The following is a 24,649-nucleotide window of genomic DNA, read 5'->3' on the forward strand; positions in this document are numbered from 1 at the left end:
GCTGTCTGGAAAGCAATTCAATATGTACTTGCCTTGGGCAAGTTTAGATATATCTTCAACGCATAGTACAAAATGGAGTCCGTATGATAAACATAGCCCATTTTTGTCACTGAAGTATAATGAAGAAGTTAGTGAAATGTGTGTGACATTTCAGATGGAAATATTGTTGACACAATTTAATGTATTTTGCTAAATTTTCCCTTTTTACCACAAACTTTTCACTAAGAAAAAATTGAAAATAATATAATTTTCAAACTATCTGATATATATAAGTGGTTGAAATCTGCATTATTTACAGGATCAGTGGTCTTTAATTGTGTTTTCTGTATGTTAAGATTATGCAATATACAAATTTCAAACATGGTTTTTGGAGGATGCACCAAGGTGATGTTTTTCTAGCTGAAATGAATTTGGTATCTTCATTCAAGTTTCTAGTAAACAGGGGTCCATATTATAGAAGACAACCACGGTTAGCACTAATTGGTAACTTTGATAGTCTCATAGAGAAGCCAGGGATTGAAAGCCAGGGTCACTTGAGTCCCTAAAGTTCCTCCTTCCAGGTCCAGAGTGAGAAACACTTGTAGGGCATAGGGCGAGGTAAGCTTGCACTTCTGCTTCTCTTGCTGTACCTGTTCCTTGTAATAAGACCTCCGTGAGCCTGTCAATCTAGCACCTTCTGAGCTGTCAAGCCCCTTCTCCTTCCAGATTTGGGATGATTAATTGTTTTAAACTATAAATTACTTGTATCTATTTATTTCATTAATTACTGTTTATTTCTTGTAAGCATAGGTTGGATTCTGGCATTTTGCCCACTCGTTTGTGAGAGGAAATTGGAGGAATGAAGCAGAAAGTACATTTTCTTTGTTAGCCAAGTCCTGCCATGACATCGACCTCATTAATTTTTGGATGGGTGATAAAAGGTTTACAGCATCTTTTTTATCATATTTGTTCTAAGAATAAACATGTACAAACACAAATAAGGGGTGCTATAGTTACACACGTTTTATGTAACTTTCCCCTTCCGAGAGACTAAGGCTGTGTCTAGGCTACAGATGTTTTGCCAGTGTAGATGCAGCTTATGATGACAGAAGGAGTCTTTCTGTCGGCACAGTAGCACCACTCCTCCAAACGACAGTACTTATGTCGTCAGAAGAACTCTTCTGTCAGTATCACTGCATCTGCATTGGAGGTTTGCTGACATAGCTGTGCTGACAAAACTTTGTAGTGTAAACCTAGCCCCAGTCAGCTCTTTTCCCCTCTGTGTGTCATTGACCATCACCCTCCTAGAGAACAAGAAGCCTGAACCTTCTTCTAAATGTAGATCTCCTGCAGTGATACAAAAAATGATAGATTAAATTACCTTGATTTAAATATTGGCGTTCACATTATTTAAAGGAAAATGCTTGTAGTTGTTATTACATCCTGGCAGGAAGAATAAACCAAAGGTGGTAATCAGATTGTGGGGGAAAGTATCTATCTCGGGACATGTATGTCTCCATCACTGTAGTATCTGAATGCACTGCAAATATTAATGAATTTACCCTTACAATGCCCTTGTGAGGCAGGGTTTTTTTATATCCATTTTATGGATTTTGAACTGAGGCAAGTCTGTGACTTTTCCAAGGTCACACAGTGAGTCTGTGTGACAGAGCTGGGAGCTCAGCCCAGATCTCCTGAGTCCAACACTAGTACCTTAGCCACAGGTCATTCTTTCTCTCCTGAAACTTAGTAGTCCAAGAACGGTATAATTTCTTTTTTAAATTGAATTCTCCAGTCTGTCCAAAATCACCAACCTAGGCAAATTAGCTAACTAAACCATTATAGCTTCACTGGTGAGTTAGTTGCAAGTTGGATGTAAAACCTGTATTTATCAGAAAAGGATGGAATCCTCAAAAATGGAGGAATTGGAATGACAATGGCCCTGGGTCTGGGACTCGCTGTATCTACTTCTGAACCAGTGCCTAAGGGCCCCAGTTCAGCAAAGAACATAAATATGTGCTTAAATGGGACTTAAGTGCTTTGTTGGACGTCACAGTGACAATTTCAAGGTGTGATAATTTTACTAATCTTCAAGACTAGAAATATTCCTTGGAAGGTCAGCTTGTGGAAAGCGAGGCATTTCCATTTCTCAATGACATACATTATTTTTCTATCCTGACAGATTGAGATATCAGACCTTAATATCTTATTTTTATTATCCCTCTTTTATTTTTGTAAAATACTTAGTTTCTGTAACATTATCTCTAAAACCACTAGAATTAGCCAAGTTGGATTACATCTTTTAAGTGTTCAGATAGTCTCCGTTACTGTTGTGCGGCTCCTGTTGAAGTCATTTATCTTCACTGGTCCATAATCTCGAACAGTCTGTGAAATATCAGTTTCTAAAAATCATGCCAGAATTGAAGTGGGTGAGGGAGGAAAAGAAGATGAGAATCAGAATTATGTGATTTTTACTGTTTGATAGCTCCTCACCTCTCAGAACATCCAGTGGGACCAATGCTAACACTTTCAGGACCAGTAAATATTATCCAGCACTGATCCTGGACTAGAGGTCATAAAGAAATTGTGATCCTTGACTTAAAAGTATAAACATAGAGATGTTGTATTTGTATTCTCGGACCCATTTTAGTCCCATAACTTTTTTAGTATAGAATTAAAGACATATTTTTTCCAGTTCCTTGAAGGCAGCCCAGACAGTTATTGTTTGTAAATTCTTATAACAGAAACTGGAGACAAGAGGAAAAAATCAGAGCTCTTCTGACATCATTCTGTTGACTAGGACCCTGCTCAGTTAGAGATTTCCTGAGTAATAAAATTATTCCCAATACTAAGACATGTCATCAGAAAAAAATCTTAGGGAAAACAGTTGCGCCACTAGAGCAACAGAAAACCAACAATTAATCGGTGTTGAAGGACTTTGAATATCTAAAAGCCCAATCTAGGTTGGATTGAAATTAGTTAGACTTCTGTAGACTTTGGTGTGTGTTGGATCAAGCCCAAAATGAATGGTTAAAAAAATGACCATTTTTACACTTTTTTATGTTGATATGTTTGTTTATTTATGAAAATGTCTGTTTTATTTCAGGTGCTTAAAGGTGTCATCTTTTGGCAGTCTTTCTCATTTTACTAATGAGCATAAGGTTTGTATAAATACACCTGTATGAAGGAATACTCAAAGTCTCTAGCCTTATTTCAGCAAAGCATTCAAGCATGTGCTTAAGTCACATAAGCACATGCTGTAAATTAAGTTCACACTTCTTTGCTACATTGGGGTCTATATTATCATTTAATCTCCATTTTATTTTCTTTCCAGGAAGTATGTGACCATTTTAAACATACCTGTAGTTATCAGTAGTTTTCCTGCTAAAAATGTGCATTTTGAAATATATAGGGAAAATGACATAAACATTCCAGGAAATTCCTTGTTTTGTGTTAACAGAAGCCTATTCTTACAGTAGGCAAGGTCCTGAAGCCCTAGTGAAATAACTCCGTAGTGTAGAGAGCCTACAATGAAATAGCCCAAGCAGAAATTGCTTATGCTGTTTATTTAATTTTTTTTTAATCTCAGTATAATATGCATTACTTCTAAAGACACACTTAGCTAGCTCATCCTGGCTTTCCCATGGTGCCTTCCATTCCCTTTAGCACCTTCCATGCTATAAAATTGTTCCAAGCCACTTTCAGTATCTAGCTCTACTTTAGATTTGGATTTTAATTTGTGTCAATAGGACTACTCACGTGAGTAAAATTACTCAAGCGCATACATTTTTACCAGATTGGGCCCACAGTTTGCAGAATATTCAGATTCACAGTTTGGGACCTTGGATTTTTTTTTAAATGGAAAAACTATTGACTTTCTAATGTTAATTTAAAACATCTATTAATGGTAAGGCAACTTTTAAGAGAATAAATATTCAGCTAAATAATCTGAATTTGTTTTAAAAAATAGTCAGGACAAAAGAGTTTGTCCGCATAGGTGTTCATTCCTAACAATCATGTTTCATGTCATGATCAGTTTATAAAAATGCAAAGGCTATGTAAATGTAACAGTCTGGTTGTCTGTTTGGATTCACCAAAAAGGAAATGCAGAACATAAAAACTACTGTTGCAGCTTTGCTTACAAAACATGAATACACTTACATTCAAAAATCAACCAACCAAAAAAACCTAAACCCAACATGAAGCTAACAAGATGTGCCTGCCATCATCCAGATTACTTTTCTTGTGTAGTGGATCCCTTTCCCCTATCCTGCATATGTTCAGTTTGTTTGCAAAGTATAAGCTCTTTGGGGCTTGAAATGTGTTTTAGCAGATTTTGGGCACTACCACAATACAAATAATAAGCAGTAAAATAATTTAAGGATCCACCAGCAACATTAATTTAGGCATCTTATAAATTCTGTGTCTTTTAGTATACATATTGTTACTTAAACTGTAATATGAATCTCAGGTGTGGGTAATATCAACACTGGGCATTTCTAAGGTACCTATAATTGTGGGTATCTAAACACCATTGTAGAGTTACATGTTTAACCAGATGAATAGGAATAGATATTAGTACATCATACGTGAGCAATGAGGCTGAATTCTTGTGGCTGGTGGAGCCTTCGCATTTTCCAGATCTTGACTTTTTGTAATTATAATTGTGCAACCTCAGTGTTTCATTAACTTAGCCATTTGCACTTACTTTCTTTTTCTTTGTTTTTTAAGCGGGGGGGATGGGGAAAATGCCTGTATTTAAAGTGTTAGCATTTAAATTGTCCCAGTTAGACCTTGATGGTCACATCTTGCTGAGGCAATTGTTGTTGGGTTCACATTTTTGCTGCTTCTTTTAATTGGCTGATGACAGTTTTTTGCAAGGCTCCCTTAAAAGAGCACCTACATGTTGTTTTTATTGTGATGGTGTTTTAGGTGATGGGACCGGGCTGGGCAGAAACTCTGTTACTACTCCATTCATGGAAATTGTAATCTCAGCAGTCTGAGACCAGCTTCCCATGTGCCTGTAAGGCTGGGGCAGTGAGATTGTGGATTGTGGTGGTAAAAAAACATTGACTCTAACAAAAATATGATGCCAGGTCTACACCACAAAGTTTTGTCAGCATAGTGATGCCAGTTAGGATGTAAAAAAACCACACCCCCTAGCAACATAAGCTATGCCGATAAAACTCCCAGTGCAAACACAGCTATGCCAACAGAGTTCTTCTGTCAGCATAGCTAACATCGTTCAAGGGGGTGTTCCTTTAGTGACAGAAAAACTCCTTATAGTGTCATACGCTGCATCTACACTAAGGCATAAACCTATGCTATCATAGGCTCTGTAGTGCAGACGTAGCCTTAGGCTGGGATTTTCAAAAGAGCCTAAGTGCTTTAGGCACCAAATGCCAATGACGCCAATTCAGAAATAATTTTAACTTTCTTTTTGCCCTCAAACCAAACACAGTGCTACTGTATGTCCATTTTAACTTCAAAGTTTTACTCCCTGGTCGCTTCTGCTGTCTCTTCAGGAATGTGTAGATTTAATTTTGTACAATGAATATTTTGCATAATTTTTTCTGCTGTCCCATGCTTTAAAATGAGGGAGAAGATTTGCTCAGACTTCAAAAAATAATTTTTGGGCAGAGATCAAAGGTTTCAACCCCAAAGGTTAATTCTTGGAAGACTGTGAAGATGTGAAAATGGGGTAAAATTAAAATTGTTTTCCAACTTTAACTACCAATTACTTGCTGCATGAGCATCTTATTTAGTACTGTTAGCATATACTTATCTCGCTCCCTGGTGACAGAGGGCTAGCTGCAGCACCTTGCACTGCAGGCTCAACTGGATGGCTGTAAACCACTTTTTCTTGGGAGATGATGAGTAAGGCTGCGAGTCTGTCACCGAGGTCATGGATGTCACGGATTCCGTGACTTTCCGTGGCCTCCATGACTTTTGCAGCGGCTGGTGTCAGTCGTAATTTGTAGGAGTTTCATTTGAACAACCTGTGTTTTTAAATGATTTATGTAGATACCTTTATTCCTAATGGAGAAATAATAGGTAGCACTTCACATCTTCATAGCTACTTTATAGATATTATTAAATCAAGCCACCCAACAATCCCTCTCTTTTAGAAATGTGAAAACTGCGGTGCAAAGAAGTTATGTGACTTGTTCAAACTGCCAGTCACTCACAGAGCTGAATATCCTTATTTGCAGGATACTGTAGGGTGCATATTAATAATGACCAGTGCTAACATCAGGTTATCTTGATTGTATTAATAATACAGTAAACACTGTTTTATCTGGCACTTCACCAGCCGGAAAGCTCTATAAACCAGCATTTCTGATCTTCAGTGAAATTCCGGTTTATAATCCAGTTGGCGTGGGGCTGGCAGGGGGTGGAATGCGGGAGGGCGTGCAGAGCGCAGGCTCTCGGAGGGAATTTGGGCACGGGAGGATGCTTAGGGCTTGGGAAGGGGTGTGGGGTGTCAGATCCAGGGGCCTCTCACCTCGGGCAGCTCCCCGCAAGCGGTGACCTGTCCCGGCTGCTCCTAGGCGGAGGTGCGGCAGGTGGCTCTGCACACTGTCTCTGCCCACATGCGCTGCCCCCACAGCTCCCATTGGACGTGGTTCCCGGCCAATGGGAGCTGCAGAGCCAGCGCTCAGGGCAGGGTGAGGGCAGTGCGCAGAGCTGCCTGCTGCACCTCCGCCTAGGAGCAGCTGGGACAGGTTGGTGCTTGCAGAGAGCCACCTGAGGTAAGCGCCCCCCAGATCTGGCACCTTGAGCCCCCTCCTGCACCCAAAGTCCCTACCAGAGCCTGCGCCCCACATCCCCTCCTGCACCCCAATCCCCAGCCCTGCACCCCCACACACACACCCAAACTCCCTCTCTCTTAGTTAACCAGCATTTTTCACTTCCCGGCACCCCCCATTCCCCCAACATGCTGGATAAAACAGCTTTTACTGTAGTAAGTACTTGTATAGTGTCTTTCCTCCAAGGATATCAAATCACCTTACATTTATTAGTTATACTCCTCACAACACAGTATTAGGTTAGTAGTAGTATCCCTATTTTGGCCCCGAATCAGCAAAGCACTTAAGCAGGTGACTAACTTTAAGCAGTAAGTAGTTTCATGACTACTTTACAGATTGAAAACTGAGAACCTGGCTGTGTCTAGTTCAAAATCACACATTGAGTCAGTGTAAGAGGTGGTGTTCGGAAGGAGGTCTTGTGTGCCAAACACGGGACTGTGTTGCCTCCTTACCATGAGGAAAGAGGAAGGTTACTGGAAGAACAGGGGGATCTGGTTGGACTTGTCTCTGTTAAAATGTGTTTGGGCTAAATCTTCCTAATATTGCAAGAAGTGTCTTTCTGTGGATGAAAATAGATGAGTAAAATTAATAAATAATAAACTGTAAATAATAAACCATTGTAAATTTGTTTTAGCCCAAAGGAGCTGCCAGTCGGTGCTTAGACTGTTCAGTTGAACAAACCTGTCCATATTCAGCCAAGAAGATTTATCTGCAACGTGCAGAGAAGGTGAGTACAGTACTGTTTTCAAGCAACATATCTTCCAAATATTGACTACATTGATCTCAAAATGTGTTCAGTTTCCAAGCAAAAGGAACTCATCTTTTGGTTTTCATAAGATCTTGGTGAGACGGGTTGGATCACAGAACCTCCCCTTGGGAGCTGCCACCTGATGTGCCCAGACTACTTCTACCCCTGCTTTCCCTGCCAGCTCAGGACTCCAGCACCCTGTCTTGCTGAGCCAGACACACCCATCTGCTCCAACACAGACCCAGGGTCTGAATTACTTACCCCAAAGCTGCAGGTTTACCTGAAAACCGCTCACAGAAGTGTTCCTGTCTTTAACACTCAGATGCCCAACTCCCAATGGGGTCTAAACCCAAATAAATCCGTTTTACCCTCTATAAAGCTTATGCAGGGTAAACTCATAAATTGTTTGCCCTCTAACACTGATAGAGAGATATGCGCAGCTGTTTGCTCCCCCAGATATTAATACATACTCTGAGTTAATTAATAAGTAAACAGTGATTTTATTAAATATAGAAAGTAGGATTTAAGTGGTTCCAAGTAGTAACAGGCAGAACAAAGTAAGTCACCAAGCAAAATAAACTAAAACACGAAACTGAATACAGATAAGATCCTCACCAGTTCCAGAATGCTCCCTTTTACAGACTAATCTCCTTTTAGCCTGGGTCCAGCAATCACTCACACTCCTTGCACACTGTCCTTTGTTCCAGTTTCCTTCAAGTATCCTGGGGGGAGGAGAGGCTCTCTCTTTAGCCAGCTGAAGACAAAATGGAGGGGTCTCCCACGGGCTTAAATAGACTTTCTTTTTGTGTGTGGAGACCCCCTCCTCTCTCCTATGCAAAGTCCAGCTCCAAGATGGAGTTTTGGAGTCACTTGGGCAAGTCACATGTCCCTGCATGACTGAGTTCCTTACCAGCCAAGCCACATTCCTGGGAAAGCCCAGATGTGTATTGGTGCCTCCAAGTTCATTGTTGGCTTAAGTGTTTCCGGATTGGGAACTTACTGAGATGAGTCTTTTCTCAGGAACTGACTAACTGCTTCACTACAGCCTACTTAGAATCAAACAAGTAGGCAGCCAATATTCATAACTTCGAATACAAAAGTGATACATCCATACAAATAGGATTAATAGATTCAATAGATCATAACCTTTACAGAGATGTTACATGGCATATGTAGTATAAAACACATTCTAGTTATGTTATATATATACATTCATATGCATATTTTCATAAAGCCTTATGGGAGGTACCATCACACTTGGAACATAAAAATTACTGTATAACATCAAACCACTGAGTCATCAAGGATGATATCTTGCTTCTGGTGGCCAACACTTGATATTTTGGAAGAAACAAGAAGCCAAAACATACCTAAGCTGTTTGTTCAGTGTTCAACATGGGAAGGAGATGATTTCTTTCTGACTCCAACTTCGTATAAAAGTGAATTTTAAAAGGTTTTATAAATAAATTGGATCAAAAATTAAAGAAAAGTTAGGAGGGAGCTTCACTAATAGATTTTAAGGCCAGATGGACCATTGTGATCATCTCGTCTGACTCATAACATGGGCATAGGACTTGCCTGAATTAATTTCTGCTTCCAGTCCAGTAGCTGTTGTTGAACTAGAGTAAATCCTTTATTAAAACATCCAACCTTGATTAAAAATGTCTAGTGATGGAGAATCCACCACAACCCTTTGTACATTATTACAGTGATTACCTTCACTGTTAAAAAAAATTGCACCTTATTTCTAGTCGGAATTTGCCTAGCTTCAACTCCGAGCTGTTGGAAGATGGAGAAGGCTGAAATACTCAACCATTAGATTTCAGCCTTCAACAAAAAGGAAGCTGGAGATTAATTTACATTGTTGAGGATCTTAGAAAATTGGGAAACAGCATGATTAGGAAGCAGATAAGAGAATACTTGGCTTCCGTAAACATATGTAACTCAGCAGGACCAGATTAAACTCCTAGGAGGTTCTTAGAGTGGTGGCAGACACTATATTAAACGCAACAGAGAGTCCTGTGACACCTTTAAGACTAACAGATGTATTGGAGCATGAGCTTCCGTGGGTGAATGCCCACTTCGTCGGATGCATGTCTCTTTACAAGGACATAGAAATATGAAAGTGAGGAATTGGTGTGATGGGGTTGCCCCCCCACCCCTTTTGGGGTGCCACCCAGGGCCAGATTAAGGTTATGAGGGGCCTAAGGCTAATGGGAGGGAAGGGCCTAAGTATGAATTACATATTGCAAAAACAATATGAGGTCATCAAACATTTATCTACATACATATTTACATAGTTGTTTATGTAAAATTAACAAGTTTATTCTATTCTCACTACACCCAATTCTTCAAACACATTTTTTCCCTAGCTTTAGCTTTGGCAAAGTCATGAATGATATCACCGTAATTCAAAGATCTGGGGATTTCATTCTCAGTGCTCAAGAGGGACAAAGCACTGAGATGCTCTTGAGTCATGGTGGATCGAGGACATTTTTGACCCTTGTTAGAAGACAGAAGGAATGTTCTCCACTACAGTTAGTGATTGTTAGTGACAAATGCAGCCGTAATGCACTTTCAACATTTGGGAAACATTCTGTCACTGGATTCAGTGATAACTCGGTACATCCAAATAGATTTGCTTTTGTCATCTTTTCTCTCTATATCTGAGAGTGATGTGAATTCAGCAAATTGAAGAAATTCTTTAGTAAAATCTACCAGGAGATCATTTGGGTACTTCTGACACAGACATTTGATACCTTCACTGAGTTTGGAACTTGAAATGTTAGGCGAAAAATTTGCCAGTACTCTAAAGGTTTTGTCAATATTTTCGTAAGCCTCGAGCCGATGTTCTAATGCACACTACAGTTTGTCGATGATTGTAATGAAGGTATTAACTGTGAAGGCCTCCTTGTCACTGAATGAGTGGGCAGTTGCATCGTCACATGTCTTCTGTCTTTTGCGGCGTTTGGCTGACTTATGCTCATGGTTAGCAGTCCTTGCAGCTTCCTGAATTTCATAGTCATCAAAACTATCCCACATTTCCTGAAGAACAGTTCCAAGACTCCTCAATAGGTTTACAGCACTGGAAAGGTCAATTTGAGCACTTTGCAAGCTTAGACTGCACTTGGTGAATGGCTGAAGTACATCATTACAGCCCTCACACAAAATACCAGTTTCCAAAGTGTGCATTACATCCTTCAGGATCTTCGCATCTTGCTGATTTTTGAGATTCATCATCCTTGATGCTCTCTAGCATTTCAAGGATGTTGGGGTATCCCAGAACAACTGCATTCACAGCTTCAGCATTGACACTCCACCGTGTCCCTGAGAGTGATTTTGGCACTGGGCATTCCTCTGGTAGTGAATCTCTAAGAATCATCCAATGACTGGTTGATGCAGAGAAAAAATTGTAGAATTCTTGGACAAATCCAAAGAAAGAAACTGCTTCAACACAATAATCGACGGCAGACTGGCCAACAAGGTTGAGTGAGTGTACAGCACATTGTATGGAATCCACCAAAGCATTGCGCTCTTTTATCTTTGCCTGCATCCCTGAATATTTGCCATTCATATTACTTGAATTGTTAGAGCTTTGTCCATGACAAAGGCTGATATCAATCCCATTTTCGGTGAGGAAATCGAGTGGGTCCGAGGTAGGTTTCTCCCCTGTGTGGCTGGTGATGTTTATGAAGATCATGAACCACTCAGCTGGTCTGCTGGTAGCACATAACGCAAGATGACAGTCAGCAGATCTACATGTGACACATCCGGTGTTGAGTCGACGGACACTGAAAAATATCCCACATCTTTGATCTCATCTACAATGGCTGATAGCATCTTCTTCGCCAGCAGTGCAATGAATTCATCACAAATAGTCTTTGATAGATATGATGTATGGCCTTTTCCACGATTTGCGTGTTCATTGATGTGCTGAGCTAAGAAAGGGTCGAACTTAATGATTAGCTCTAGAACACCAAGATAATTGCCATTGTGTTTTGATCCAACAGTCTCATCTGAGCCATGGAATGGCAGACCATGCTCAGCAAAAAAAACTATGGTTTCAACTACTTGCCTGAGAATGTTCTTCCAATAAGCACGAGCTTCCAAAACTGGTTTTCCATTTGGGTATCAATTCTGCCATTAACTTTCTTTCGGGCATGGTTGCTGCTAACTGACAATGTATGTGGCTCACTCATTGCATGATTGGTAATGTATGCAGTATTCTTCCAATCACTGAAGCCTTCGCAGAACATTCCCCGCTTTTTGGTATCAGAAAACAGTCGGCAATAAAAACAGTTCACTTTCTACTTAGAAGGCGAATAGATTAGCCATTCTTGCTTGGCAATCTGTTTGTTAGGCTTCACATATTCAAACATTGATTTGATCAGATAACGATTCTGATTGGTGCACTCTCGCTTTGTCAATGAAAAGTCAGCATCTAGATCCTGGCATTTCTGTGGGCCCTTCTCAGTCCAATATGTAATGAGCTCTTGAGAAGTCCTGTCCCACTCGCCTGGACCGCTGGAGAAGGATATGTTTGTATTACTATCACTGGGAAAGTCTTCAGAGGGGTGGGGTGAGACTGCAGCTAGAGAAGTCACAGGAGGCTGCTCCTTTCCATCAGGCGCAGGCGCAGCGGGTTCACTTGGGCTGGTATCGCCTGGGGGACTTCCTCACCACCAGACTTAGCAGGAGGAAAAAGCGTTAGGAGAGAAAGAGTTCCTATCAGCACTGCATCTTGTCTTTGCCGTCTTTCTTGGGCCTCCTTCAATTTCGGCCATCCTCCTTTTCTCTACATGGTTTCCATTGTCCAGTGTAGGCCTACTGTGTACAAAGTTCAATATTGCTTGGGCCCACAAACACTTACTTAGCCCACAATGACAAAATCACAACCACCATAAATTGAATTCACAATCTTGATGGATTAATTTGTACAAAGCAATATCTAATGAGACAAAAAATTTCACATGGCCCCGCTACCATCGCTCAGCTGTTACTTCAATATGGAATGGAGGGCCTACAGTGGGGCCTAAAAATAAGAGAGTCTAAAGCTTTAGCCTTATTAGCCTATGGGTTAATCCGGCCCTGGTGCCACCTGATGTACTGGGGTCCCCCTGAGCCCGCCTGTTCCACCAGCCTGGGCTCCCTCACCCTGTCCTGCTGAGCCAGGCCCTCAAGCCTCCTCTAACACACACACAGGTAGGGACACACCCACCTGCAGAAAGACATAGACACTGAAATCAGCTCTGCCTGGGAAGAATCAGCTTGGGGATTGCCCAGCATTCAAGTGCACACACCCCTCTGGGGTGCAAACCCAAAATGGTATTGTCTTGCGCTGCACAGAGAACTGTACAGCGTCAGCTCAGGAATATCGCCCCCTCCCTCAATGTGGAGGAAGATATGCACAGCTCCCCCCCCCCATTATGAATTGCACAAACTGCAAAACAAAAACAAGTTTATTAACTACAAAGGATAGATTTTAAGTGATTATAAGGGATAGCAAACAGAGCAAAGCAGATTACTGAGCAAATAAACGCACAAACTAAGCTTAATACTCTAAAGAAACTGGCTACAAGTAGTAATTTCTCACCCTAAATGTTGTTTTAAGCAGGTTGCAGAGTTTCTTGAAGACAAACTGCTCTTGCTTGCAACTTAGAACTCCAGTTATTCCTTTCACAGGCCAGACACCTTCTAGCCTGAGACCAGTCCTTTCTTCCCCAGATCAGTCTTGGGTGTTTTCAGCAGTCATCTCGGGCAGGGATTCCATGAAGAACTGACCCTGATTGACTCACTTCCCAGCCTTAACTAAGATTTACATATGGCGGGAATCCTTTGTTTCCTAGTTTGATCCGCACCCTTTACTAGTGGAGAAACACTAGCGCAGTCCAAGATGGAGTCCAGTACCAGGTGACATGATCACATGACCCTGCAGTGTCAAAGCAGTCATAAATACTCAGGAAGACTTCCTAGGAAGTTGGGAGATTAGCATCTTCAAAGTCCTATTGTTCTTCCTAATGGGCCATTGACTGATTGCATTTTGTCTGGTGGGCATTCCCCAGGTTCAAACCCATTTGTAATTGTTACATAGTCAATATTCCTAACTTCAGGTACAGAAATGATACATGTATACAAATAGGATAATCATATTCAGTAAATCATAACCTTCCCAATGATATCTCACATGACCCATCTTGCATAAGCCACATCTTAGTTATGCCAAAGTCATATTATAACAATATTTTTATGAAGAATATGGGGCATAGTGTCACAGTTGGGTCCATAAGCAGACACAAGTGACTGACCCAGTGCACACTAGTGTCAGGGAGAAAAGGGTCAAGTATCTCTGTAACTGTATGTTCACGTTGCTGGAGGAAGCTGCAGACAATACTGACTCCCGTTAGTGTCAGTGTGCAGTAAGGCAGGGGCATGACCTGAGCAAAGTTGTGCATGGTTTGCCCACTCCAGGAGTGCTGAACTCCAAATCCAGCAGGACATTTAGCCACTGCGGACACTGTGAGGATATCCGTGCTGTTTCTTTAAATCACTAGCAAGAAGCCAACTGGGAGATGATTGCGGAAGGTTGGAGGCAGAAGCTCTACAGTGAAGCAGAGAAAGAGAAGCTTGTGGGGTGGTATTTTTCTCCTTATTCTAAAAGTTACTTGTTCATTGTTAAAAGAAGCAACTCTTTGATTCTTTACCATTGTCACTAGGCAAGCACTCTGTCCAGCCGCAAGCTACAATAAAGCAGCCTGGCATCCTGCTGCTGCCTGCTCTCAGGAGCCTGCCAGTGTGAAGTGGAGGCATAGGAACAGCATCTTCACTGATGTTGGTTGTGATTCAGGGGTGACCTGAGGAGGCCAGTGGAGAATCCCAGGGATAGCAAGAATTCATAAGACTTTTCAAGGCTGGAAAGGACCATCATGATCATCTGGACTGATCTTTTTCATACCACAGGCCATGGAATTTCACCTTCCTCAAGCTCATACCTTCTCAGCTGAGCTATAGCTAAGGCTACGATTTAATCACGGGTATTTCTAGTAAAAGGCATGGACAGGTCACGGGCAAGAAACAAACTATCCTGGCCCATGACCTGTCCATGACTTGTACCACAAATAACCCTGACTGAATCTTGGAGGTCAGGGGGTGCCCCAGGGGCCCCCAGCACCAGCTGCAGGGAGGGAGCCCTGGGCTCAGCCACACTGGCCGCTGCAGAAGTCAGACACGGGTGGACAGACAGACAGACATGGAGCCCTAGCTATAGCATATCTGTTAGAAAGAATTCCAGTTTTGATTTAAAGATGTCAAGGTGAATCCACCACCCACCTAGGTAAGTTGTTCCAATAGCTAATTACCCTTTTAGTTTAAAAAATATAATTTTATTTCCCATCTTAATTTGTCTGGCTTCTGCACCCAGACATTGGATCTTTTTATGCCTTTGTCACCTAGAAACCCCCCAACTATCAGAAATCTTCTCTTCACGTAGGAAATTAGACTGATCAAGTTGCCTACTGACCCAGAAGTGAGGTTCTTACCCACGAAAGCTTATGCTCCCAATACTTCTGTTAGTCTTAAAGGTGCCACAGGACCCTCCGTTGCTTTTTACAGATTCAGACTAACACGGCTACCCCTCTGATACTGACCTAGAGTCACTCCTGTAGCTCTCTTCTGAGCTCTTTCCAATTTGTTAACATAATTTTTAAAGTGTGGACCCCAGAAGTGGACCCGACGTACACAGAGATAATACCACCTCTGGACTCCTACTTGAAACTCCCGTTTATACCTCAGTGGATCATGCTAACTCTCTTGCCACAGCATCACGCTGAGAGTTCATGTTGTTTACCTACAGGAACAGTTTTGTGACCCAGCTGTAGCAAATGGTTCTGATTTCTGTACATATAAATGAGAATTTGGTCCAAGATGAGAGGCAAGTTTGAGATAAGAATACAGTATGTCTTGCATAAGTAACGTTGTTGTTATTTTTTGTAGGGTTATTTTAATTGGCCAGTATCTGTTGTGTGCAATAGTGGTGTTTGTGACATAGAAGCTGTGACAGAGGCCCTGCGCAGCGGTCCATATGGAAGATGTGTTTATGAATGTGACAATGATGTTGTCAGTAACCAGGTATGATATTTTTTGTTCATCTAGCTAGTGCATGTAAACATTTATTTATTTACTTACATTTTTAAAAATTGTAGAAATTAGTTCTGAGTATGAAACCAGTACACTTCAATTTGTATGTCTTAAAATAAACCAGTTAAGTTGTTTTATTTGGTTAAAGTTTTCCCTGTTTGAGATTTTGTAAGGAAAGCTTGGCCCTTGAGAAAACTTTTGTGTGTAAGCTCTAGTCTTTTGGAAGTGCTTCCATAAGCATAGCTCTAGTAGCACCACTCTGAGACGGTGTGAATCTGCCAGGAGTCCTGCTGCAAAAAGTAAACTATTGAAAAGTATCTTGTGTGCAGCACAAGATAAAACAAAGTAAAACTCTCTGACAAATAGAGCGCGTACAACACATGAATTCTGTGCTGCTCTAGTAGAAATGCTCACAGCACACAACTCATGGAGTTTACAGCTTGTCTCGTGCGAGATATGTAACTTCTGTTAATTTCCTCTTTCAGATGTGTGTGCTGTCTACTTTGTAACTCCTAGTTATATGATAGATGAGAGGAAATACACCTTCACCCACTCCTGCAGGACTCCTCTCAGCACTTCTAGAGCAGCTGGATGTTTCTTAACTTCTTTACTCTTTCCAGGTTGTTAATATGGAGTTTGAAGGAGGAGCAACAGCTGCTTTTACTATGATGGCCTTTACGGAGCGGCTGGGTACAAGGAAAACCACAATCTATGGGACCAAGGTAAATGAATGGGTGATTGCCACACTATTCACCATTACTAGTTACTGGGCACAATCTTGTTCCCACTGAAATCAATGAGAGTTGTGGATTAGGCCTATTATAAGGATATTATGGGTAAGGCCCTTTGTAAATCACAATTTCATGGACTCCATGGAAATCATGGAATTAGCCCTTTCCAACAGCAGGGAGGTGGAAGTGGGCATCCCTGCTCCCACCTCCCTGCTGAGGTTGCTCATGGGGGGGCGGGGGGTTAGCAGGCTGGTCCCATTCAGGAGGGGAGCAGGAAGATGGTGAGGGCAGTGCGGGGAGTGTCTGACCACATGGCACTCGATGGTCCGGGGCAGGAATCGGGCTAGCTCATGCCGCACTAAGATCTGGCTCAGGCTGCCACTGCTGTTTCCTGTCTGGCCAGCAGGCAGAGAGAGGCAGCACTGACAATGCAGCAATTAGGAGTGACCCATCCCAGAGCAGCCCCTGGCAGCCTTGGGGGAGACAGCGCAGGAGCCGAGACCAGGATCCATCCCCCCACCGTAGCCAGCACAATGTCTAGCACTGCAGCCACTTGCAATATGAACAGCTGTGTGAGGAGGCCTTACCCTGATGGAGAGATCGGGGCGTGAGGTAGCCTTTTCCCCTGCAGGGTGATCGGAGTGTGAGGAAGGCCACGCCTTGGCAAGAGGATCAGGCTGGCCTCAGCTCCCCACCAGCTGGGGCTGTGTTGTCTCTTCTTGGGCTGCCGGAGGTCGCAATGGGGCGGACCAGGCCAGGGAGCTCAATCGTGGTGTTGTCAGTGCTGCCCCCTTCTCCGCACTGGACAGACAGGAAGCAGCAGCAGTTGCTGGAGCTGAACATGGAGCTAGCTGGACCCCAATCCCTGACCTGGGTCGGGCTGGCCAGCACCATGTGGTAAAACACCAACACTCCCTGGGATAGGACCAGCCCTCCACCTCCTACCACAGCCTGGGATGGGACTGACCCGCTAACCCTGCTTCTGCCTTGCCACTGTTGGAAAAATCACAGCAGTTCAGGGGTGATCAGCGGCCATGCGTGTCCCATGAAATGCAAATATTTACCTGAGATGCTACCGTGAATTTAAAAAAGAAAAGAAAAAGTCTGTTATTTTCTTAGGGCCTTAGTTATGGGGACACTACCTCATTCCCATTAAAGGCCAGAGAGACAGAGATACTGAGGGCCTGTATTCAGAGTAGAGAGATTCTGAACAAAAGCTAGAGTAGTTTGGAAAGGTAGGAATGTAGAACAAGGTAAGTAGAAGCAGCACGGCTTGGACATGGCCTGGATGTGTGAGTGAAAAAAGGGGGACAAATCAAAGATGATGCCCGGATTATGGGCCTTAGCGATTTTTTAATTAATATCTTGCTATAAACACTAACACTTCAGCATACTATGTGTGTAACTGCTAACGAAGTGTTGTTACAGGGAAAAGTCCTGCTGAGTGCAATAGTTATCATCTGTGTTGCTGCACTAGTTTATTGGACACCTCTGTTACGCAAACAACTATGGTCTAGTAATTCAGTGCTATGTCTGCTAACTGCCCCTTAAAAACTATAGTATTTCCTGCTGTTTTACGCTGACTTTTGAGACACATTTTAAAGGCCTGTGCCCATATGAGGCCTTTGTCAAACTGGAGGTCAGTGGCCAGCAAATAAACAAGTGCAATAGCTCTGTCGTGCATTTTTGATCCTCCTGCTGATTAAGCTAGCCATTATTTTAATACCAGGTAGATGCTGTCCATAATGAAAAATATTAAAAACATACAACGTAACTTTTCTAGGAGTGGTCTTAATATCTTGTTTAGAGTTTTAATACATTTTAATTGTGATAGAAACTCATTGTGGACATTACATTTAGGGTGTGTCTACACTGCCCATGTTGCAGTGCGGCCGCGCTGTGGGCAATGTAGACATGTTTTAGACACACTAGAAACACTGTCAAAAATTCGTAGTGATGTGTTTAGTAAGGTGTGTTTTGTGCTTTACTTTGGACTTCTAGGGAGAACTATTCTGTGATGGGGGGGGACCAGTGCAAGTTTTTGACTTTTGCACAAGAGAGAAAACTGCTTATCCGACAAACAAATCCGCATTCATTCCAAGCCATTTAATGGGGCACGATGGAGCTGACTACTATCTGATGGACAGCTTTATTTCAGCTTTAACTGTAAGTTCTCTTTGTCAACCCTGCCACAAGTGTAGGGATTTCCACAATAACAGACATTCAATAAAAGCAGCAATGGTAGCAGAAGTCCCATTATTTAGACATCTAATCCACCATTCTACAAGCCCCTTCTGAGAAACTTCTCTAGACTGTAGTCACATTTCTGGGTGATGCGGGGATAATTACATCTTAAGTGTGGATTTGGAATGCATTTACAACGTAAAATGACAATATGTTTGTATTGTTGGCTGTCCCTTATCTCCTAATTCAGAAAAAAGACTGCAAGATAAAATGTGGTTTATAAAATGGCTCTTCCTTCAAATGTTAAAACTTTGAGTGTCAGAGGAAGCTGGAACATCAGCTAAAGTTTGTCTTCTGAGGATGCAAAGTTTTAAGTAAACAACACAGCCCTCAGGCCTCAGCCCTCACATTTACTTCTGTTTTTATTTTTTAAAACGATGACAATCCTATGTAAAAACCCCTTGTGAATTAGGGTTGCGCAAGTGCATGAAACACAAACATTAGAAAGCACGAAACACGTAAGTTAAAGGAACATTCATTCTCAACACAATACCGATCTCCAAGCATTAGGTTACTACCATTGTGCTACTTAACTGCTTCAAAAAGAATGCTGAAAAATTGGCGAGAGTTAAAGCTACAAGAATGCTGTGTGGTCTGACAGCATACCCCGCAAAGAGAAACTTTGGCTCAATCCATTTAGTATACCTCAGAGAAGGTTAAGAGGTGAGTTGATCATGGTGCTATAGTTATCGACATAGGGAGCAGATATCTGCTACTAGAGGACTCTTTTTAATCTAGCAGACAAAGGTGTTACAAGATCCACTGGCTGGAAGTTGAAACTTGCAATAAGATGCCACCAGTTCTATCAGGGAGGGTAATTACCACAGTTCTTGGTAATCTGTTCCAGTGGTTAAATTACCACACTTTGTCTTTAAATCAAGGCTTTGATGCTTTTCTAACATATACGGTTTAGTTCAAACACAAATTGTGGGACCAACTGCAGGAATTTCTGGGTAAACTCTCTGGCCTGTGTTACGCAGGAGGTCAGACTAAATGATCATAGTTGTCCCTTCTAGCCCTGGAGACTCTGAAGCCACACCAACATGCTAACTGAAACAGCACTGCACAGGGGTAATTCTAACCTGTTCATTCCTTGTGTTGTGTAATGTTGTGAACATGCACATGCGATGGTATGACTACATTCCAGTCGTGTTTGTGTACGCGAGGGTCAGCAGCAGAGACTGAACTTGCACCTCTGGATCTAAAACTACAAGCCTCTATTTATTGCCTGAGCTAAAAGGCTGTAGCAGACAAATACACATCTCTGTGGCCCAGTCGATAGAGGGGGGACAGAGAACTACACTTTGTCATTCTGGGTTATGTTTGGTGTTGTGTGCTGTGTAGCTGATCCTGTCTCTTTAAAGTCATAGGGCTCAATACACAGCCACTGGCGGATTACCGTATGGGCCAGCGGGGGCGTGCCCAGAGGCCCCGACCAATTGGGGGCCCCACAGGAGCAGCTAGAACTCTAGCCGCGGCCCCTGCTCCTTCTCTATCCCCCTCCCGCTCCTCTTCCCCCTGAGGCTCCGCCTCCAGCCCAGTCAGAGACACCTGTGGAGGTGGTGAGCAATTCCCCCCGCCCCAGGCAGAGCTGGCCCTAGCCCCCTGCCTGGCGCTGGAGCGAGGGGCCCTCTGTGTGAGACTGGAGCGAGCCCTGTTACCCCCCACACTGCGCGGCATGGAGCTCACGCGAGCCCCTCTCCCTTTCCCCCTCCCTCCCCGGTGTGGAGCTGCTCTCAGCCCCTTTCCCCCTCCCCTCCCCCTCCTCGGCATGGAGGTGCTCTGAGCCCCTCTCCTGTCCCTTTCCCCCTCCCCGTGTGGCGCTGAGCTCCCCCTCTTCCCTCTCCCCCTGTACAGAGCTGGCCCTCTTCCCTCCCCCTTGTGGGGCTGGCCCAAACCACTCAATGAAACCCCCTACCTTCCCCCTCGCTGGGCTGACTCGAGCCTCACTGCTCACCCCCCCCCAAGCCCTGCCACTCACCCTCCCTCCAAGCTCCTTTTTGGCAAAAGTGGGCATTTATTCCATTTGCTCTTGCCAACTGGTGATCAGTTGGCAAGAGCAAATAGGACAAATGCCTGGTATTGCTAAAAAGGTTGGGACGACTGGGGTCAAAATGGGACGTCTGGTCATCCTAGGCTGGGGTCCCCGAACTTTTTCAGTCACGCTCACACACCGCCCCCAAAGCCAGGACAGGAGTGGGGCCGGGGCCCACAGTCAGGGGCTGTGAGTGGGGATGCAGCTAGGAACAGAGTCACAGCTGGGGCAGGGCTGGGGTGGGGTGAGAGCAGAGCTGGGAGTAGGGCTGGGTCCTGCCGCGCCCCCCCAAACGTTCCTCCATGCCCCCCTAGTGGGGCGTCCCCGCAGTTTGGGGACCCCTGCCCTAGGCTGTGGTAAGAGCTACCCAGGGAGTCCAGGCAGCTGTGGGGAGCCCCGGACCCTGGCTGCACCTGCCTTGGGCAGGGGGCCAGAGTGCCTGACAGCAGCCCCTAGCCCTTGTCCATGCCCCCCAGTGCATGCCCCCCAGTGCATGCCGCCCAGGGCAGGTGGAGGGTCCAGGCTCCCCAGGGTGGCCCAGGCTCCCTGGGCAGTTCTTACCGTGGCCCAGCTTCTGGCCAGACCAGAGGGCGGGGCCTTGGGGGAAGGGAAGGAGCAGGGGGGAGCCCCACGGTGGGGGGCCCAATATATTGTAATCCGCTTCTGTATGCAGCTGCATCTAGTTAAGTCCAGGGCCCTGCAAAGGATCCATTTGAATTACCCCAGTAGTGCCCCACACTGGGATCTAGAAGTAGTGAGGGGTAGGAACTCCCTCCTATCAACTGATGCTGGGAGAATCCCAATTCTGGAAATGCCGTTTTTTCTGGTCCTTTTGCACCAAGGATCTGGCTCATAATGTGAACATTGTGAAGTTCAGGTGTGTTTTTGAGAAATATGTTTGTGTGATCAGTGTTATGTTTTTTCTTTATCTAGGGCATAGTATATGGAGATGCTAAAAACTGCAATTTTAAGATTATAATGATTAACTGTAGCATTGGAAGGTCAGAGCTAAGGTTGTGCATTGCAGGTGATCAGTCATTTGATGTGTTCATTTGAGGATGAGGCGATAGCACTAGTTGAAACGAAGGTGAGTGTGTTAGAGTGTTACTATCTTGGCGAGATTAAATAGCATGATAGTGGGCCAGTGCTTGGAAACTGATACGTATTGGCTATGTATGTTGCCTTCATTTATGCTTGCTTTTTAATGCTTGAGGATTGTTTCATTAAATGTTTTGGAGAAACTAACTCTTAAATATTTTTGTTTAGTTTGTGAGCCAATAATTTACCCAGAGTGTGGATTGTTAATTTTGAAAGCAATTTGAGTATTTAAAAAATATACGTTTTAAGAAGTCACCCATTTATTTTTACCCTACATTAATACTTTGGGATTTTTAAGTGAAAGACAAAGTGCATTTCAAAAAGTAGTTAAAACTCACATCACACCTGTGTTGTATGTAGAACTTACGTTTGTTTTACAGAACCTGTAGCAAAGAGAGGCTCAGTGGTTTCTCATGGTTTCTCAGCGAGTTAATGGTAGAACCAAAACCAGAACCCAGATCTCCTGACTACCAGTCTTCACACCCTGCTAAGCCTTGCTGTCTCCAGTGGTTAGAGTGTCTGGGAGTCGGGAATTATAGGTTCTGGTCCCAGCTTTGCCATTGGCTCCCTTTCTTTCAGAGCCTGGCAATATAGCAAGGAAGAAAATGTCCCTTACTTGTGGGATGCTTTCCCATCACTTTCTGCAGAATTGAAGCTTTACATAGAAACTTTCTTTTAAACATTTATGGTTGTGAAGACAAGTTTTCAAATGTAATTGGTGATGGTTGTTACTTGTTCTGATTTTTCACATGGTCTGAAACTGAGCTATGAACTGGCTGAAGCCTAAACTTTGTGCCCAAGGCATATCCCAAGCAGCTGGGCTGGTCCCTGGGGAGGGATTCTGGGACTGAGTGGAAAAAATCCTTTCCCCCCATGCCACACTGTGGCAGCAGAGCTGTTCAGCTGCCTCGTTGCTACTTTTGCTGACATCGTGTGGGAGGGAAAGCCATTGGATTCATAGCCATTACGAATGGATCGATCCAGGTCTGAATCCCTAATAGCTTTCTTTGACAAGGTAACCAGCCTTGTGGACAGAGGGGAAGCGGTAGATGTGGTATATCTTTACTTTGGTAAGGCTTTCTGACCTTGCATAAACAAACTAGGGAAATACAACCTAGATGGAGCTACTACAAGGTGGGTGGATAACTGGTTGGAAAACTGTTCCCAAGGAGTAGTTATCAGTGGTTCACAGTCAAGCTGCAAGGGCATAACGAGTGGGGTCGCACAGGGATCGGGCCTGTTCAATAGCTTCATCAATGATTTAGATAATGGCATAGAGTTTGCAGATGATACCAAGCTGGGACGGGTTGCAAGTGCTTTGGAGGATAGGATGAACATTCGAAATGATCTGGACAAACTGGAGAAATGGTCTGAAGCAAACAGGATGAAATTCAATAAGGACAAATGCAAAGTGCTCCCCTTAGGACAGACCAATCAGTTGCACACACACACACACACAATGGGAAATGACTGCCTAGGAAGGAATGCTGCAGAAAGGGATCTGGGGGTCAGAGTGAACCACAAGCTAAACATGACTTAACAGTGTAGCACTTGCAAAAATAGCAAACATCACTCTGGGCAGGATTAGCAGGAGCGCTGTAAGCAAGACACGAGAAGTAATCCTTCCGCTCTACTCCGCGCTGACATGGCCTCAGCTAGCGTATTGTGTCTAGGTCTGGGCGCCATTTCGGGAGGGATGTGGACAAATTGGAGAAGGTCCAGAGGAGAGTAACAAAAATGATTAAAGGTCTAGAACGGGTTCTCAACCTTTTTCTTTCGGAGGCCACCCACAACATGCCATAAAAACTCCAGGGCCCAGCGGGGGACGGGGAGGCTCTGGGCCGGGGGAGGGTGGAAACGTGGGCATAGTTTGACTTCTGTTTTGGGTGGGCAGGGGCCAGTGAGGCTCAAGCCAGCTCCGCACGTCGGGGTCTGGGGAGGGAATGCCACCTCCACCCCCTGACTCACCTCAGCGACTCAAAGGTGGGGGGCTCAGCTCAAAAAGTTTGAAAACAGCTCAGGGTGCAGGGAGGGGGTAGCTAGGGGCTGTGTGTGGGCAGGGGGTAGCTGAGGGTGCAGGCCAGGGGTAACTAGGGACTGTGTGCGGGCAGGGAGTAGCTCAGGGTGCAGGGAGGGGGTAACTAGGGGCTGTGTGTGTGAGGCTGTAGCTCAAGGTGCAGGAAGGGAGTAGCTGGGGCTGTGGGGGGGCAGGGGGTAGCTGAGGGTGCAGGCAGGGGGTAACTAGGGGCTGTGTACGGGCAGGGGGTTGCTCAGGGTGCAGGGAGGGGATAACTAGGGGCTGTGTACGGGCAGGGGGTAGCTGAGGGTGCAGGCCAGGGGTAACTAGGGGTTGTGTGCAGGCAGGGGGTACCTCAGGGTGCAGGGAGGGGGTAACTAGGGGCTGTGTGCAGGCAGGGGGTAGCTGAGGGTGCAGGGAGGGGGTAGCTAGGGGCTGTGTGCAGGCAGGGGGTAGCTGAGGGTGCAGGGAGGGGGTAGCTAGGGGCTGATTGCAGGCAGGGGATAGCTGAGGGTGCAGGCAGGGGGTAACTAGGGGCTATGTGCTGTGGGGGCTCCCCTGCGGTCCCTGTACCCTGAGGGCTCTGCCAGCCACAAAGCCGGGTCCCCCCGCCCAGCCAGCTCTTACCAGCTGCCTGAGCAAAGGGGAGCAGGTTCAACCCCCTGCAGCAGCAGGAGACGAGGGAACGCTGCGGCTGCCTGCTCCATGGCACCAGCCCAGAGCAGTAGCTGGCCCACACTTCCGGGCTCTGGCTTCCCACCTCCGACGTAGCCAGGGAGTGGGGAGAGAAGGAGGTGGAGGGGGGGGGTGTGGAGCTGCCCCAGGACTGCCCTGCTCTTGCACTGTAGTTGGGGG

General features: G+C 44.4%; 1 protein-coding gene across 3 annotated transcripts in view; it reads left to right on the top strand.

Moving 5' to 3' along the window:
• The window catches only part of LOC112107503 (uncharacterized oxidoreductase YjhC-like), a 65,682-nt gene extending 43,454 nt beyond the window's left edge, over positions 1 to 22,228 (top strand). For all 3 annotated transcript variants that reach the window (XM_029912939.1, XM_029912940.1, XM_029912938.1), the window contains 8 exons: positions 790 to 920; positions 3,086 to 3,140; positions 7,423 to 7,515; positions 15,526 to 15,660; positions 16,290 to 16,391; positions 18,402 to 18,566; positions 21,613 to 21,766; positions 22,158 to 22,228. In XM_029912939.1, coding sequence (XP_029768799.1) covers positions 790 to 920; positions 3,086 to 3,140; positions 7,423 to 7,515; positions 15,526 to 15,660; positions 16,290 to 16,391; positions 18,402 to 18,566; positions 21,613 to 21,735 — 804 coding nt within the window. In that variant the 3' untranslated portion in view covers positions 21,736 to 21,766; positions 22,158 to 22,228. The remainder of the gene's footprint in view (positions 1 to 789; positions 921 to 3,085; positions 3,141 to 7,422; positions 7,516 to 15,525; positions 15,661 to 16,289; positions 16,392 to 18,401; positions 18,567 to 21,612; positions 21,767 to 22,157) is intronic.
• Positions 22,229 to 24,649: the final 2,421 nt, after the last annotated feature.

This window comes from Terrapene carolina, unplaced genomic scaffold (assembly GCF_002925995.2).
Source record: "Terrapene carolina triunguis isolate 2854851 unplaced genomic scaffold, T_m_triunguis-2.0 Scaffold391, whole genome shotgun sequence".
Taxonomy (NCBI): Eukaryota; Metazoa; Chordata; order Testudines; family Emydidae; genus Terrapene; species Terrapene triunguis.